This window comes from Myotis yumanensis, unplaced genomic scaffold, assembly GCF_028538775.1.
Source record: "Myotis yumanensis isolate MYYU_CA2020_CCGP unplaced genomic scaffold, mMyoYum1.0.hap1 SCAF_7, whole genome shotgun sequence".
In the NCBI taxonomy this organism is placed as follows: Eukaryota; Metazoa; Chordata; class Mammalia; order Chiroptera; family Vespertilionidae; genus Myotis; species Myotis yumanensis.
The window spans coordinates 4,707,493-4,719,850 of record NW_027223758.1 but is presented as its reverse complement, the minus strand read 5'-3'; the positions used below and the strand labels follow the sequence as shown (position 1 = coordinate 4,719,850).

At 54.4% G+C, this 12,358-nt stretch overlaps 1 protein-coding gene across 5 annotated transcripts in view; it reads left to right on the top strand.

Annotated features, from left to right (window-relative positions):
- Positions 1-10,596, top strand: part of PHACTR3 (phosphatase and actin regulator 3) — a 150,489-nt gene extending 139,893 nt beyond the window's left edge. For 3 of the 5 annotated variants that reach the window (XM_070421364.1, XM_070421366.1, XM_070421365.1), the window contains exons 9-13: positions 1,519-1,574; positions 6,194-6,255; positions 7,341-7,481; positions 8,979-9,055; positions 9,815-10,594. In XM_070421364.1, coding sequence (XP_070277465.1) covers positions 1,519-1,574; positions 6,194-6,255; positions 7,341-7,481; positions 8,979-9,055; positions 9,815-9,830 — 352 coding nt within the window. In that variant the 3' untranslated portion in view covers positions 9,831-10,594. Of the gene's footprint in view, positions 1-1,518; positions 1,575-6,193; positions 6,256-7,340; positions 7,482-8,978; positions 9,056-9,814 lie in introns of all 5 variants that reach the window. The other 2 variants (XM_070421368.1, XM_070421363.1) reach the window with 1 other exon arrangement.
- The last annotated feature ends 1,762 nt before the right edge of the window (positions 10,597-12,358 follow it).

The window sequence follows — 12,358 nt, the reverse complement described above, 5'->3', positions numbered from 1 at the left end:
GACGTCTCCTCTTCCGTGAAGCCTGCCTTGATCACCCACCCTCCTTCCTCCTGGGGGCAAGCCCAGCACATGAGCAGTTAGGAGACAGGCTGTCTAGAGGGGTGATCGTCCCATGGCCACCGCCTCCTCTTTGTGGGGTCTCAGCAGTAATGGCTCTCCCATGAGACCCCCCATCTCATCTCCCCCATGACTGCTGCCTGGATTGCTCTTGTTCACTTGTTTTCTGTTTGTCTGTCTCCCTCTGTAGACTGTGAGCTTCCCAAGGGCAGGGCAGGCTGCTCGTGGGCCTCCCTGTGCCCTGGGGCTTGGGACAGTGCAGGGCCTGGGCACATGCTCCACGGTCATGCTCGGAGCGCCTGAGTGAGTGGCATTTAGGGAATCTGACCAGGCTGAGGGAGCCCCACCCACTGAGCTAGGCTTCGTGCTCCTGGCCCTGGGCAGATCTGGACCTGTGGGGGCAGTTTATGTCGCCTCAGCCATCAAGTCAGGGTGTGCACGCAGCCAACCACAGAGCCAGGCCACACACAGCCCCCAGGGGCCACAGCAAACTGTCCTGTTTGAGTGGAGGGAGGAGACGGTGCCCTGGGGACGCCCTGGGCTTTGTGCTGGGACAGGGTTATAAATAGCAGACAGATATTTCTGGGGGCAGCATCCTCTCTGGGGCAAAGCATTGTGCCCCAGTGGCTGAAAGATCCGGAACTGGGGGCTCTGGCTGTGGCCCAAGCACAATGTTATTGGAGCTTGGCATTGATGTCGGCTAATTACGCCTCCTTCTCCTGACAAGCCTTGCATTTATTTGTGTCGGGGGCTGCATCCTGCAAGCCCTCCATGAGCAGTCGTGGAGAGGAAATAATAATGTGTCCTCAGGTTGCAGAAACACGGGTCTGGGCGGGGCGCTGGGGCGGGCTGCGCACCAGGAGATCCCGCAGGCGCTGGTGGCGGCGCCCTCCCTCGGGCTGCGGGCTCCCCGGCGGAGGCGGGGCGCGCTCAGTCACGCTGGCGGGAGGCTGGTTCGGCGGCAGGAGCGCAGGAGCGCAGGAGCCACCCGGAGGGGCAGGCGCAGGTGTCCGGGACCCAGGGGAGGTCGCAGCTCCTGCAGAAGCTGAAGGCGGGCGCCCCTCCCTCGCACCGGCCGGCAGCCTCTCCTGAGCGGATCTCCGTGCCTGCGGCTCAAACGCGCGTCCCTCATTGCGGCTCAAACGCGCGTCCCTCTGGGACCCTCAGGACCGCCAGGCTGGGCGCGGATCTGGACATGAGGAGCCGCCCCTGGAGAGGGGGCGCCTGTGCCTCCCCCGCTCCCCCCAGCGCCCCTTGACAGCGGGGACCTCCCTCCCATGGGGAGGTCTGACTGGACCTGCTGGCAAGAAGCCGCCACCAGAGGTCCCCTTCTCTCCTGCAGCTTTTGGGGAGCGATCTTGAGGAGTGCACCAGCCACCTCCGACCTCGCGGACCCCCGTGCAAGGTGGACTTCACAGGGGCCGCCATGGTGCACAATGTGATTCTGGTGTTTTTCCGCAGACGGCTCAGCCAGAGACCTGCCGTGGAGGAGCTGGAGAGGAGGAACATCTTGAAACGTGAGTAGCTGGGTCCCCGCACCCCTGCACCTGTGCTGAGCTGTGGCCGGGCCAGCCGGGCGCTGTCCCCTGGCGCCTTCCCTTCTCACAGCCCAGCTCCTCTGTGTCCTCCGTGAAGATGACAAGCCCTGGGGAGAGTCGGTGCTCCCAGAAGCACCCCCTTAAAATCCGGGAGAGCGCCTCCTGGCACCGCGGAAGGTGCTGGGTGGGGCCATTAGTTCTGGGTTTCAGGCAGGTTCCCCGGCAGATTTGAATGGGGCTCCTTGGTGATGGCCACAGACGCACAGGCAGCGCGGACAGTGTCATAACCCACAGGGACACGCCGGTCACACCTGGGGGCAAGCCCACAGCTCAAAGGAAGAGCGCAGAGTGCACCAGGCGGCTCCACGCTCCCGCCGGGCCGGGACGGGTAGGACATCACCGTGTCCCGCAGGGTGTGCACAGGTCGCCTCCACAGCGCAGCGCAGGTCCCTCTCACTGTGGTCACTGCGATGGGGGAAACCTTCCGAAAGTGGAAAGCGCTCTCGGCCGGGTCTTCTCTGGGCTCCCCAGGCTCTCCTTTCCAAAACATTTTCTGCAAAGAGTGGCATCTTCAGGCTGGATTCTCAGTATTTCCCTTTCTTCTCCTCTCTGTGTGATGAGCACTGCAGACATTTTCTGAGTTTGGTTTTTGACACATGAGCATCTTTTCACAAAGTTACGAGCTGCCTTCCGGTCAGAAAGCAGGCGGCAGGGCCCTGGCTCTGGGGCCTGAGTCCCACCTGGGTTTCTGCCCCGCCTTTGCCCAGCCAGCCCACTCCTTTAGAGACGGTTAGAAACATTTAACCTGAACATTAAGACTTCTTCGTTTTATTTTTTAAACGTAAGTTATGACAGCTACATTCTCTATTGTGTGTGCTGGGCTGCGTGCGAGGACATACAGAAAAGCTTTTCATGCCCTGGCCAGTTTGGCTCAGTGGATAGAGCAGCCGTGAGCAAACTATGGCCCGCGGGACGGATCCGGCCCGTTTGAAATGAATAAAACTAAAAAAAAAAAGACTGTACCCTTTTATGTAATGATGTTTACTTTGAATTTATATTAGTTCACACAAACACTCCATCCATGCTTTTGTTCCAGCCCTCCGGTCCAGTTTAAGAACCCATTGTGGCCCTCAAGTCAAAAAGTTTGCCCACCCCTGGGATAGAGCATTGGCCTGTGGACCAAAGCGTCCTGGGTTCGATTTTGGTCAGGTGCATGTGCCTGGATTGTGGGCTTGATCCCCAGTAGGGGGTGTGCAGGAGGCAGCCAATCAAGGATTCTCTCTCATCATTGATGTTTCTATCTCTCCCTCACCCTCCCTCTCTGAAATCAATAAAAAAACATTTTAAAAAATAAATAAAAAAACAACAACAGAAAAGCTTTTTGTTGGTAACATGCTCAGTCAGATGGGCAGCTGAAAGAGTCAAATATTCAGTTACCAGCCTGGCCGGTGTGGCTCAGTGGTTGAGCATCGACCTATGAACCAGGAAGTCACAGTTGGATTCCCGGTCAGGGCACAGGCCCGGGTTACAGGCTCAGTCCCCAGTGTGGGCCATGCTGGAAGCAGCTGACCAATAATTCTCTCTCATCATTGATGCTTCTATCTCTCTCTCTCTCCCTTCCTCTCTGAAATCAATAAAAATATATTTTAAAAAATAGTAGGTTACTACATTTTTTTTAATCCTCACCCGAGGATATTTTTCCATTGATTGTTAGAGAGAATGGAAGTGAGAGGGAAAGACAGTGAGAAAGATCGATGTGAGAGAAACACATCGATTGGTTGCCTCCTGCACGTGCCCGAACCAGGTCCCGGGCCAGGAAGGAGCCTGTAACCGAGGTACATGCCCTTGACCGGAATCGAACCTGGGACCTTTCAGTCCACAGGCTGATGCTCCATCCACTGAGCAGAACTAGCTGGGCAGGTTACCAAGTATTGGAATTTTTAAAAAGTAAGTCACTCATCTATAAAGCTCGTAAGTCACAGATGTCCTGAGAGTAACAGTTCAAGACGGGAATGGCACAAGTTAAAGACCAGCCTCAGAGGGGTCTGCTGCCCACGGCCAGCGGAGCCTTTGTCCAGGGACCGCTCCCCCGGCCGTGGTGCCCTGTCCCTGCGGTGGTGGCCTGCCCGGGCCCCCACCAGCCAGTGCTCCTGGCTGTGCTGGTCTTTGCCAATCACCGGGCAGCCTCACAAAGAGGGTCGGCGCTCAGTGACTAGAGCCGGGGAGGTGACCAACTGCGCCGAACCGACCCCTCCATGTGCAGGGAAGGAAGGCGTGGGTTCCTCCTCGCCATGCAGCTCGGAGCCTCTCGCACCCAGAGCCGCCCTGCTGTCTGCGGGCTGTTTGTTCCCAGAGGATGAGAGCAGTCAGGTCTCTGGTCAGGGAGGAGCCTCGCACTCACAGGCCCAACCCAGGCTCCCGGGCTCCTGCTCTGTCTGCCATTTCTGCTCAGGATGGTTCTGCACCTCCCATTGCGTGGGCTCCCCTCGGAGGGGTGCAGGACTGAGGGCAGGAACACTCCGAGCTCTGCCTGCATCCTCAGGGTATGAGAGCAAGTGACACCGTGGTCCCGTCCTGCAGGCGGCACCGAGAACCCCGGTTCTGCCCCTGGCTCGCTCTGTGCAGGCAGCGGACTCGGCGCTGGTTTCATTCCCTCGTTCCATCTTCACGGCAAAGTTGTGAGGCTTGCATGCCGTCCCCACCTTCAGGGAAGAAGCTAGAACTCATGGGGTCGCAAGCAGGCCTCCTTAACATGAGTGTTGGGAAGGGACGGAGCCCGAGTTCTCGCCCAGGTCGCCCCGCTCTGTCGCCCACGCCCTCGCTGCTGCACCACGAGGGATACCACTGCCCTGCCAGCTGCTGCTCCCAGCACTGTTTCCAGAAAATCTGGGGATGGAGGCTCTGCTCAGAGCCCCTCACCTCGGATGAGCTCAGAGATCCCAAGCCCATGGCTGAGTGGTGCTCAGGCAGAGCCCCTGGCTACGTGGTGCCAGGACGGGCTTCCTGGAGGTGGTGGCAGCAGAGCCCTGGCCCTGCCGCGCTCTCGCAGACCCGCTGTCCATGCACCGGCAGTGCTCATGTCATCTGGTGGTGATGCTGACCGTGCTCACAATTGAAAAAAGAAAGATCCGATTTTGTTTCGGTGCTTCCGACAGAGGCTGTCCTGGGCCTGTCCACGCCTGGAGAATTAGTTTGGCATCGTCACTGAGACCCCTCCTGGTTGGCCTTATGTGTGATCCTTCTACATTCCCCCTAAGTGTGTTATCAGCTTTCTGATTAGAGGTTGGAACTGTGGTTTCTTCTGGTTTATTTCTTGGATTCCCTTTATAAAACACCCAAATGCAAGATGATGCTTCCTTTAAAAAAATTATATATATATATATTAATTTTAGAGATGAAGGGAGAGGGTTAGAGAGATAGAAACATCAGTGATGAGAGAGAAACATTGATTGGCAGCCTCCTGCATGCCCCACACTGGGGATCAAACCTGCAAACCGGGCATGTGCCCTGACCAGGAATTGAACCATGACCTCCTGGTTCATAGGTTGATGCTCAACCACTGAGCCACGCCAGCCACGCAATGCTTCCTTTAAAAGAAAAAATACAGGCCAGTGGCTAATACATGAAACCAGTTCCCCAAATGCATGATGTTTGAAAAGCTTTAAAGGAAGGCAGATCATGTGAGATACATTACGCACAAGCCGCAGGGTTCCCTCTCTGGAACCTGGGGGCGTTTCCAGGAGCTGAGAGAGGCCAGGGAGCTGTGGCTTTATTTAGCAGCAGAGCGCCAGAAATAGGGCATCCATCACCTCGTATCCTAGGGCGAGGCAGAGGTTTCCACTACACCTCAGCCTCCGCTCTATTTTTAGCTCTCAGGGGGAGCTGTGAGCGCTGCCGAATGCTCACTGCTCACGGTCGCACTGGGGAGCAGAGCCAATGTTGGTGAGAGACGGCCCCTTTAAAAGGAGTGATGCGGTGTCGCGTGAGAGTTAGGGTTCCTGCCAGCAGTCAGCTGGGTTCTGGGAGTGTTTGCATTGGAAATACCCTTGAAAATATAAATCCCAGGCGAGCATATGTTGCCCAGAATCTGAAGAGGGTGTTCCTCGGCTTATATTGCTTGGCTAAAAATAAAAGTATGTCTATCCTAGTAAATGGAAAAGAAAAAAAAGCGAGCACGCGCAGTCCTACTCGTATTCATTCACTGATGCGTGTGTGTGAATGTGTTCTGTATAACTTACCCTCCACGCTGCCTGTCTGCCACCTGTGCCGTGGATGTAAGTCTACCCACCGGGAGACTGGGGTGGAGGGAGCTGCTGCCTGTGCGCCCTCAGCTGGCCCAGAGCGGCAGCAGCGCAGTCACTGTGCCCCGGGAGGCCGGGGGAGGGGACGACACACGGTTCTGTGTGTCGATGAGACCACGGCCTCCTGAGCAGTGACCGGCAATGTGCAGAAACGAAGCGCGATGTGGACGGGTGTCCCTGCCAGGTGCCCTCGAGACCCCATGCGCTGCCAGAAATGGAGAGCCGAGGGCCCTGCCCACGGAGAGAGCAGGGTCTCACCTGTTCTTCCCCTTCCTTCCCGTTTTCCATCTTTCACAGAAAGGAACGACCAGACAGAGCAGGAGGAGAGAAGAGAGATCAAGCAGAGGCTGACGAGAAAGGTACTGGGCTTAAACACCCTGTCTGCTGAGTGTGACGGTAAACGTGGGCGCGAGGGAGCTGGGCTGGCGCAGGCGGACCTCACCGCATGGTCCTGAGTGCGGTTTCCCGGCACAGCGAACTCGCCAGCAGGCGCTGGAGACACCGTGACTGAGTGCGTGCGTGCCCGTGGGTGCCCCTGGCGCTGCCGTCCTCCCCCGGGCCGCCTGCAAGCAGGACCACCTAGATGGCCTTCCCCTTTGCTTCCGGGAGCCAGGTGTGGGCTGGCGTGTTCCTCACCGACGGGGCTCTACACGCGATGCCCAGGACAGCACGCCTGATGGCCGGGTTCAGGTCACCTTTAGACTCTCTGGAAACCTGGAATTTGTGTGGAAGCTCCTGATGGCAGGAAACTCCACTAGCCCTGAGGGTTTGGGTGCGGGACTCCATTAAATTAAAGCTCGCCGAGGCCCACATAGGTGTGACTGCACCTGGGCCTGTAGAACCCAGATCCTCTCTAAATTCACATGTGCTGGTGTTTCCCTTTCTGCTGCCTCCACTGTGCTTCGTAATAATGACAATAATAATAATAACAATAATAAATCTTGTCCTGCTTGGAGAGAATACCCTTTCCTAACTTGAGCTTGACTTATGAATACTAGTTGTAGTGAGCACTTTATCTTTAAGTTGTAGTGAGCACTTTAAAAAAAAAAGCTTACCTAGTGTTAGTTGAAAAGAAGCCACTTCTGCCCTAAAATGTATGCGTACATTCATCAACCCGTCCCTGAGCCTGTGCTATATACACACTGGGAGGTGACAGGGTGCATGAGCCCTCCGACGACATATGCGTCAAGGGGAGGGCTGGGCCGTTAGACGCGTAATCTAAACCAGCGGTCGCCAACCCGTGGTCCGAGGGCCGCTGGTGGCCGTGAGGTCCGAAAGGTTGGCGCCCACTGATTCTAAACCCTTCTCCTCCGAGATGGTTTGCATTAGTGACAGTTCACAGTTGCTGTTTTCTGTTCCTTTATAAAAATGTGCTGTTTGTCCCAAGTCCTTTAAGAAAGCGAGTTTGGCACAGGATCCTCACGGTGATGACCTTTTATTTCAGCTTAATCAGAGACCCACCGTGGACGAACTGAGAGACAGGAAAATTCTGATACGGTTCAGTGATTACGTGGAAGTGGCCAAAGCCCAGGACTACGACAGACGGGCGGACAAGCCCTGGACGAGGTTGTCGGCGGCAGACAAGGTACAGGCAGACCTGTCTGAGCTGGTCCGGGGCAGCCTTGTGGGCAAAGGCACCCGGTGCTATGCGGGGAGTGTGTTCTTACAGTGGGGCCGTCAGCCATGAAATAACGCTATGCCTTGACCAGATGTTGGCTTCACAGAGGCAACCTGGATCAGGGTCCTGTCTACAATTAGGAGACAGTTTGGCCGGGTACATTTGGCAATGTTTGGAGATATTTTTAGTGTCACCAGTGGGGGGCGCTACTGGTGTCTAGTGGGAGGAGCCCAGTGCACAGGACAGCCCACAGCAGAGACTCCTCCAGTCCCCAGTGTCAAGAATGTGGGAGCAGAGACCGGAGTCTGGGGATGAATCAGAGGTAGGCAGGGCTGGCGGAAGAGACTGGGTGACACAGGCTTACAGAAAGCCAGCTGCAGTGGGGCAGGGAGAAGGAGAGGCCCAGGAGGCACTGAGGAGAGCTCACAGCCAGAGAGGCAGGAAGAAAGGAAGGAGGTGGGGGTCCCGGGGCTGTGAGGTGAGTGAGCCTCCACCGAGCCCTGACTCTGCCCTGTATTGAGCCCCCTGTCAGCTATCGTTCCATGGAGTCCTCAAAAGAACCCCTGAAAGTGGCGTTGCTACTTCCCCCAACAGACGGCTCGGGAAGTGCTGGCCGTGGTCAGCGCTGTGGCCTGGCAGGAGTCAGACAGCGGGTGTCCGCCTCTGCCCGCCTGCCCACAGCACCCCTGCCTCTGACTCTTGCAGCCTTAGGAAGAGGTTGGAGAGCGCCTGCAGTCAGGGAATCTGCGGGCTGCTCACTGTCCCTCCATCTGTGCTGAGCAGGAATGCGAGTGGGTTTGCACCAATTTGGAGAAACGCAGACACGTGCGTGGACTGATGCTTGGTTGCCCCTGTGCCATCAGCTCGCAGGGGCCTGAGGGGCAGGGAAAGTGTCTGATAGCCACTGTGGAGGTGGGAGCAGCCCCCCTGGAGTCCTCCCCTCAGAGCCCGTCCTCACCCACAGACAGGCTGTGCCTGCTGCTCCTTGGTCACCTGGCCCCGGAGCGTGGGCCTTGGGCACTGGAGGAGGTCCAGGCGAGAGGCAGTGTCACCCACGGGCAATGACCGTGTCCTATTTCAAATGACACGAGACACAAATGCTCACTGAAGTTAGAGTGACTCCTTTGTAAGTTTCCCGAAGCTGCACTTGGCGCACAACGGACGGGGTTCCTGCTGTGTCCATGCCCTGTGCTCCCGGCAGGTGTGGGCTCCCCCTGCACCAGCGCAGCCCGTGAGGTCCCGAACCCTCCCCCGTCAGTCCTGGCCGCACTGGCTTGGCAGGGCCATGAAGATGAGTAAGAGTCTAAATCTGAGCAACAAGTTGTTTCTTCCTTTCTGTTTAGGAATATGTTACCAAAGCACAGACGGCAGCACTGTTAGCAAGGGTGGTTAATCCACAGCCATGACACCACGTTCCTATGTTAACTTCACTCCTGTGAACCAATGTGCTGTTTTCCATTCCAGGCAGCGATTCGCAAAGAACTCAATGAATACAAAAGTAACGAGATGGAGGTACACGCCTCGAGCAAGCATTTGACAAGGTCAGATTTCTATTTGTGTGAAGTTCATACTTTATAGCATGGGATTCATAAAAGAAAAGAAAAGAAAATGCCACAAAGAAAGAACTCTGTTCAGGTGAACAGAGTCGGAGCTGCAGAGAACCATACGGAACAGTCAGGATGCGCCTCAGCTCAAAAAGGAGCTCGCTCCCAGGGTTCCTCCCAGGGCGTGGTGAAGGGTGTGATTATGTAGAACAGTATTGCAAGGTCATTGGCTAATCTACATAGTTAATGTACATTTAACAAAATTAGCCTCAAGGCACTGAAAGTAATTTGCTTATATATTTACTTACCCTCCTGGTGTTCCTGACACTCCAGTTTACAGAGTTATCCGCTGGGAGTGCCGAGTAACTGCTCTCCACCCTCCCGTTCCCTTTCCCATCTCACTCACATTTATGTTCACGTCTTTGCACACACTCACGCTCCCCCGCTGCTCAGAGGGCACTTACTTCCTCTGCAGATATTTGAGTACCTACTGTGTGCCTCAGGATTTAGCGAGCTGCTTTCCAACTAGGTGTCAGGTAGTCTTGAGACTTGGGGGTATCAATCCTTTATGGGTACAAGGGAGGCTGAGGGTTGGGGGGCCCCCTGAGGTGCTTCACACACTTGAACCAAAACAGGTTTTCCAGGTTGGACTAAAGAGACACTAAATAGCAAAAGATTTCTTTGTGGGAGGTTTTGGCAATTTCAACTTCAAAATGTATGACCTGAAATAATTGTGCTTTTTAAAATAATTTCTAGATTCCACAGGCCGTAGAGATTTTCTTCTGAGAAGAATCTGTGTTTAACTTTTGATACCAACACTGGATACTCATCAGGGGACTCTCCTGAATTTAACTCAAGACTCCCCGCTGTGTCGGGAGGAGCGAGCACGCAGGGAGGTCACCCTCGCTGCTCTCCGGACACGGACCCGGACACGGACACGGACACGGACACGGACCCGGACACGGACACGGAAGGTCTCGCTCTGGCGTCCCAGGAGTGAGCTGTCGGGTCCTCAGACACCCGGAGTGACTGCAGAAGAAAACTGTTGGATGCCTTTGAGCCTTGTTTGCAGTTCTGCGGTTGGTCGACAGAGGGTGGAGATTCGCAGGTGCAGGCTCGGCACTCCAGACCTCGGGCCTGAGGGCACGTGACTCGGTGTCATCTGTGTTATGTTGAAAAGACATTTTTACTCCGATCACGATTGAGTTGAGAACTCTCTAAGTTCATGTTATACAAAATTATTTCCTGTATTATATTTCTCCTTTTTTTATATAATGTCTAACAGAAATACAGCTGCAACATTTTGATTCCTGTTAATTTTGTTCTTTAATTAAATGATTACTTATTGCAGGAAATTCACCTGCGCTTTATATTTTCTTGGGGTTGGAATAAGAGTTTTGTGTGAACAGTAGTCTAAGAAACAAGTCGTTTTATTTTCGAGCCATCAGAATCCAAAAACATAAGAGAGAATTTCCATTTTTTTATATTTTGTTTTATAAACTGTTAGTGCCTGTGGTTTGTGCCTTGGAAAATCAAACTGTCTTTTTCAGATTAATTGAAATTTATGTATCACTGAGTAACAAACCTAGAAATAAGTACTGATTTGCTGAAAAATTCTACCAAGATGAAAAATCTGCCCTCCTTAAGGCTATTTTTAAATTCACATGAAAAGTAGTAAAAGTTGTTCTAAGAGACAAAGGTTGAGATGGAGTGATTATAGGGAGGAATGCACCCACACACAGGTGAGAAGTAGTCCTGGCACAAAGTGGGGAGCGTGTTAGGTGGGACGCATGGTCCCTGGAGGGGATTTCTATGTGGGTTCTGAACAAGTGTCCTCACAAAATGAGCCCTCCCTCCCTCCCTCCCTCCCTCTGGGACCTGGGGCCTTTGGGAGCTGGGGGACCCGTGCCACACCCAGGCCTGCCCTCTTCAGCAGCGCACTTATTTTCTCTATAGGGGCATCATCTCTGTGTCTGACAACATTGCTGTATTTTTATTATTATTTTTCAACCACAGTTTACATCAATACCATTCCTCCCCAGGTTCAGATGGACCACAAAGTGGCCAGAAAACCATACCCTCTAAAGAGGGCCCTGCACCGCCCCTAGCACCCACCTGGCCCCGGACCCCATTATCTCAACAGTATTGACTGCATTCTCCATGCTGCAGTCTGCATCTCTGTGGCTATTCTGCAACTACCAATTTGTACTGCTCAGTTCCTTCACCTTTTTCACCCAGCCCTAAACCCTCCTCCCCCCTGACAGCTGTCAGCCTGTTCTCTGTGTCTATGAGTCTGTTTCTATTTTATTATTTTACTAGAGGCCCAGTGCATGAAATTCATGCACTGGAGTGGGGGTCCCTCAGCCCGGCCTGCACCCTCTCCAATCCGGGACCCCTCAGGGGATGTCCGACTGCCTCTTGCAATCCAGGACCACTGACTCCTAACTGCTCGCCTGCCTCCCTGCCTGATCGCCCCTAACTTCTATGCCTGGCTGCCTGATTGCCCCTAACTGCTCCCCTACTGGCCTGATCACCTCTAACTGCTTCCCTGTTGGCCTGATCACCCCTAACCACCTCTGCCTTGCCCCGCACCCAGGACCCAGGATTCCCTCCTCCAGCCGGTCGCAGGCACCTGGGACCTGGGCATCCCTTCCTCTGGCTGGCTGCAGGCACCCAGGACCCAGGTCAACTTCATCCAGGCCGGCCACAGCCGCAGAGGATTGTGGGCGGGCGGCTTAGCCTAGGCTGCAGCCACAGGTGCCCGGGACTGAGGGGCGGGTGGCTTGTCCCTCTCCCAGGCCACAGCCCTAGCCACTGGCGCCTGGGACCACGGGGCAGGCAGCTTGTCCCTCTCCTGGGCCACAGCCTGGCTGTTCTCCATTCCTCTCTCCCCAGTGTTGAGTGTCTGAGCCATTCCAGTGTGACAGCGTGAGGGCATGACGACCATTTGCATATTAGCTCTTTATTATACAGGATTTTGTTCTTTAGATCCCACATATAAGTGAAATCATATGGTGTTTGTTTTTCTCTGACTGGCTTATTTCATTAACATAATACCCTCCAGGTCGATCCATGCTGTTGCAAAAGGTAAGATTTCCTTCTTTTATATGGCCAAGTAGTATTCCATTGTATAAATGTACAGCTTTTTTATCCACTCGTCTGCTGATGCACTTGGGCTGCTTGTAAATAATGCTACAATGAACGTAGGGGTGCCTATATTCCTTCAGATTAGTGTTTTGTGTTTCTTCGGATATAGTCCCAGTAGAATCCCTGGGTCATAAGGAAGTTCCATTTTTAACT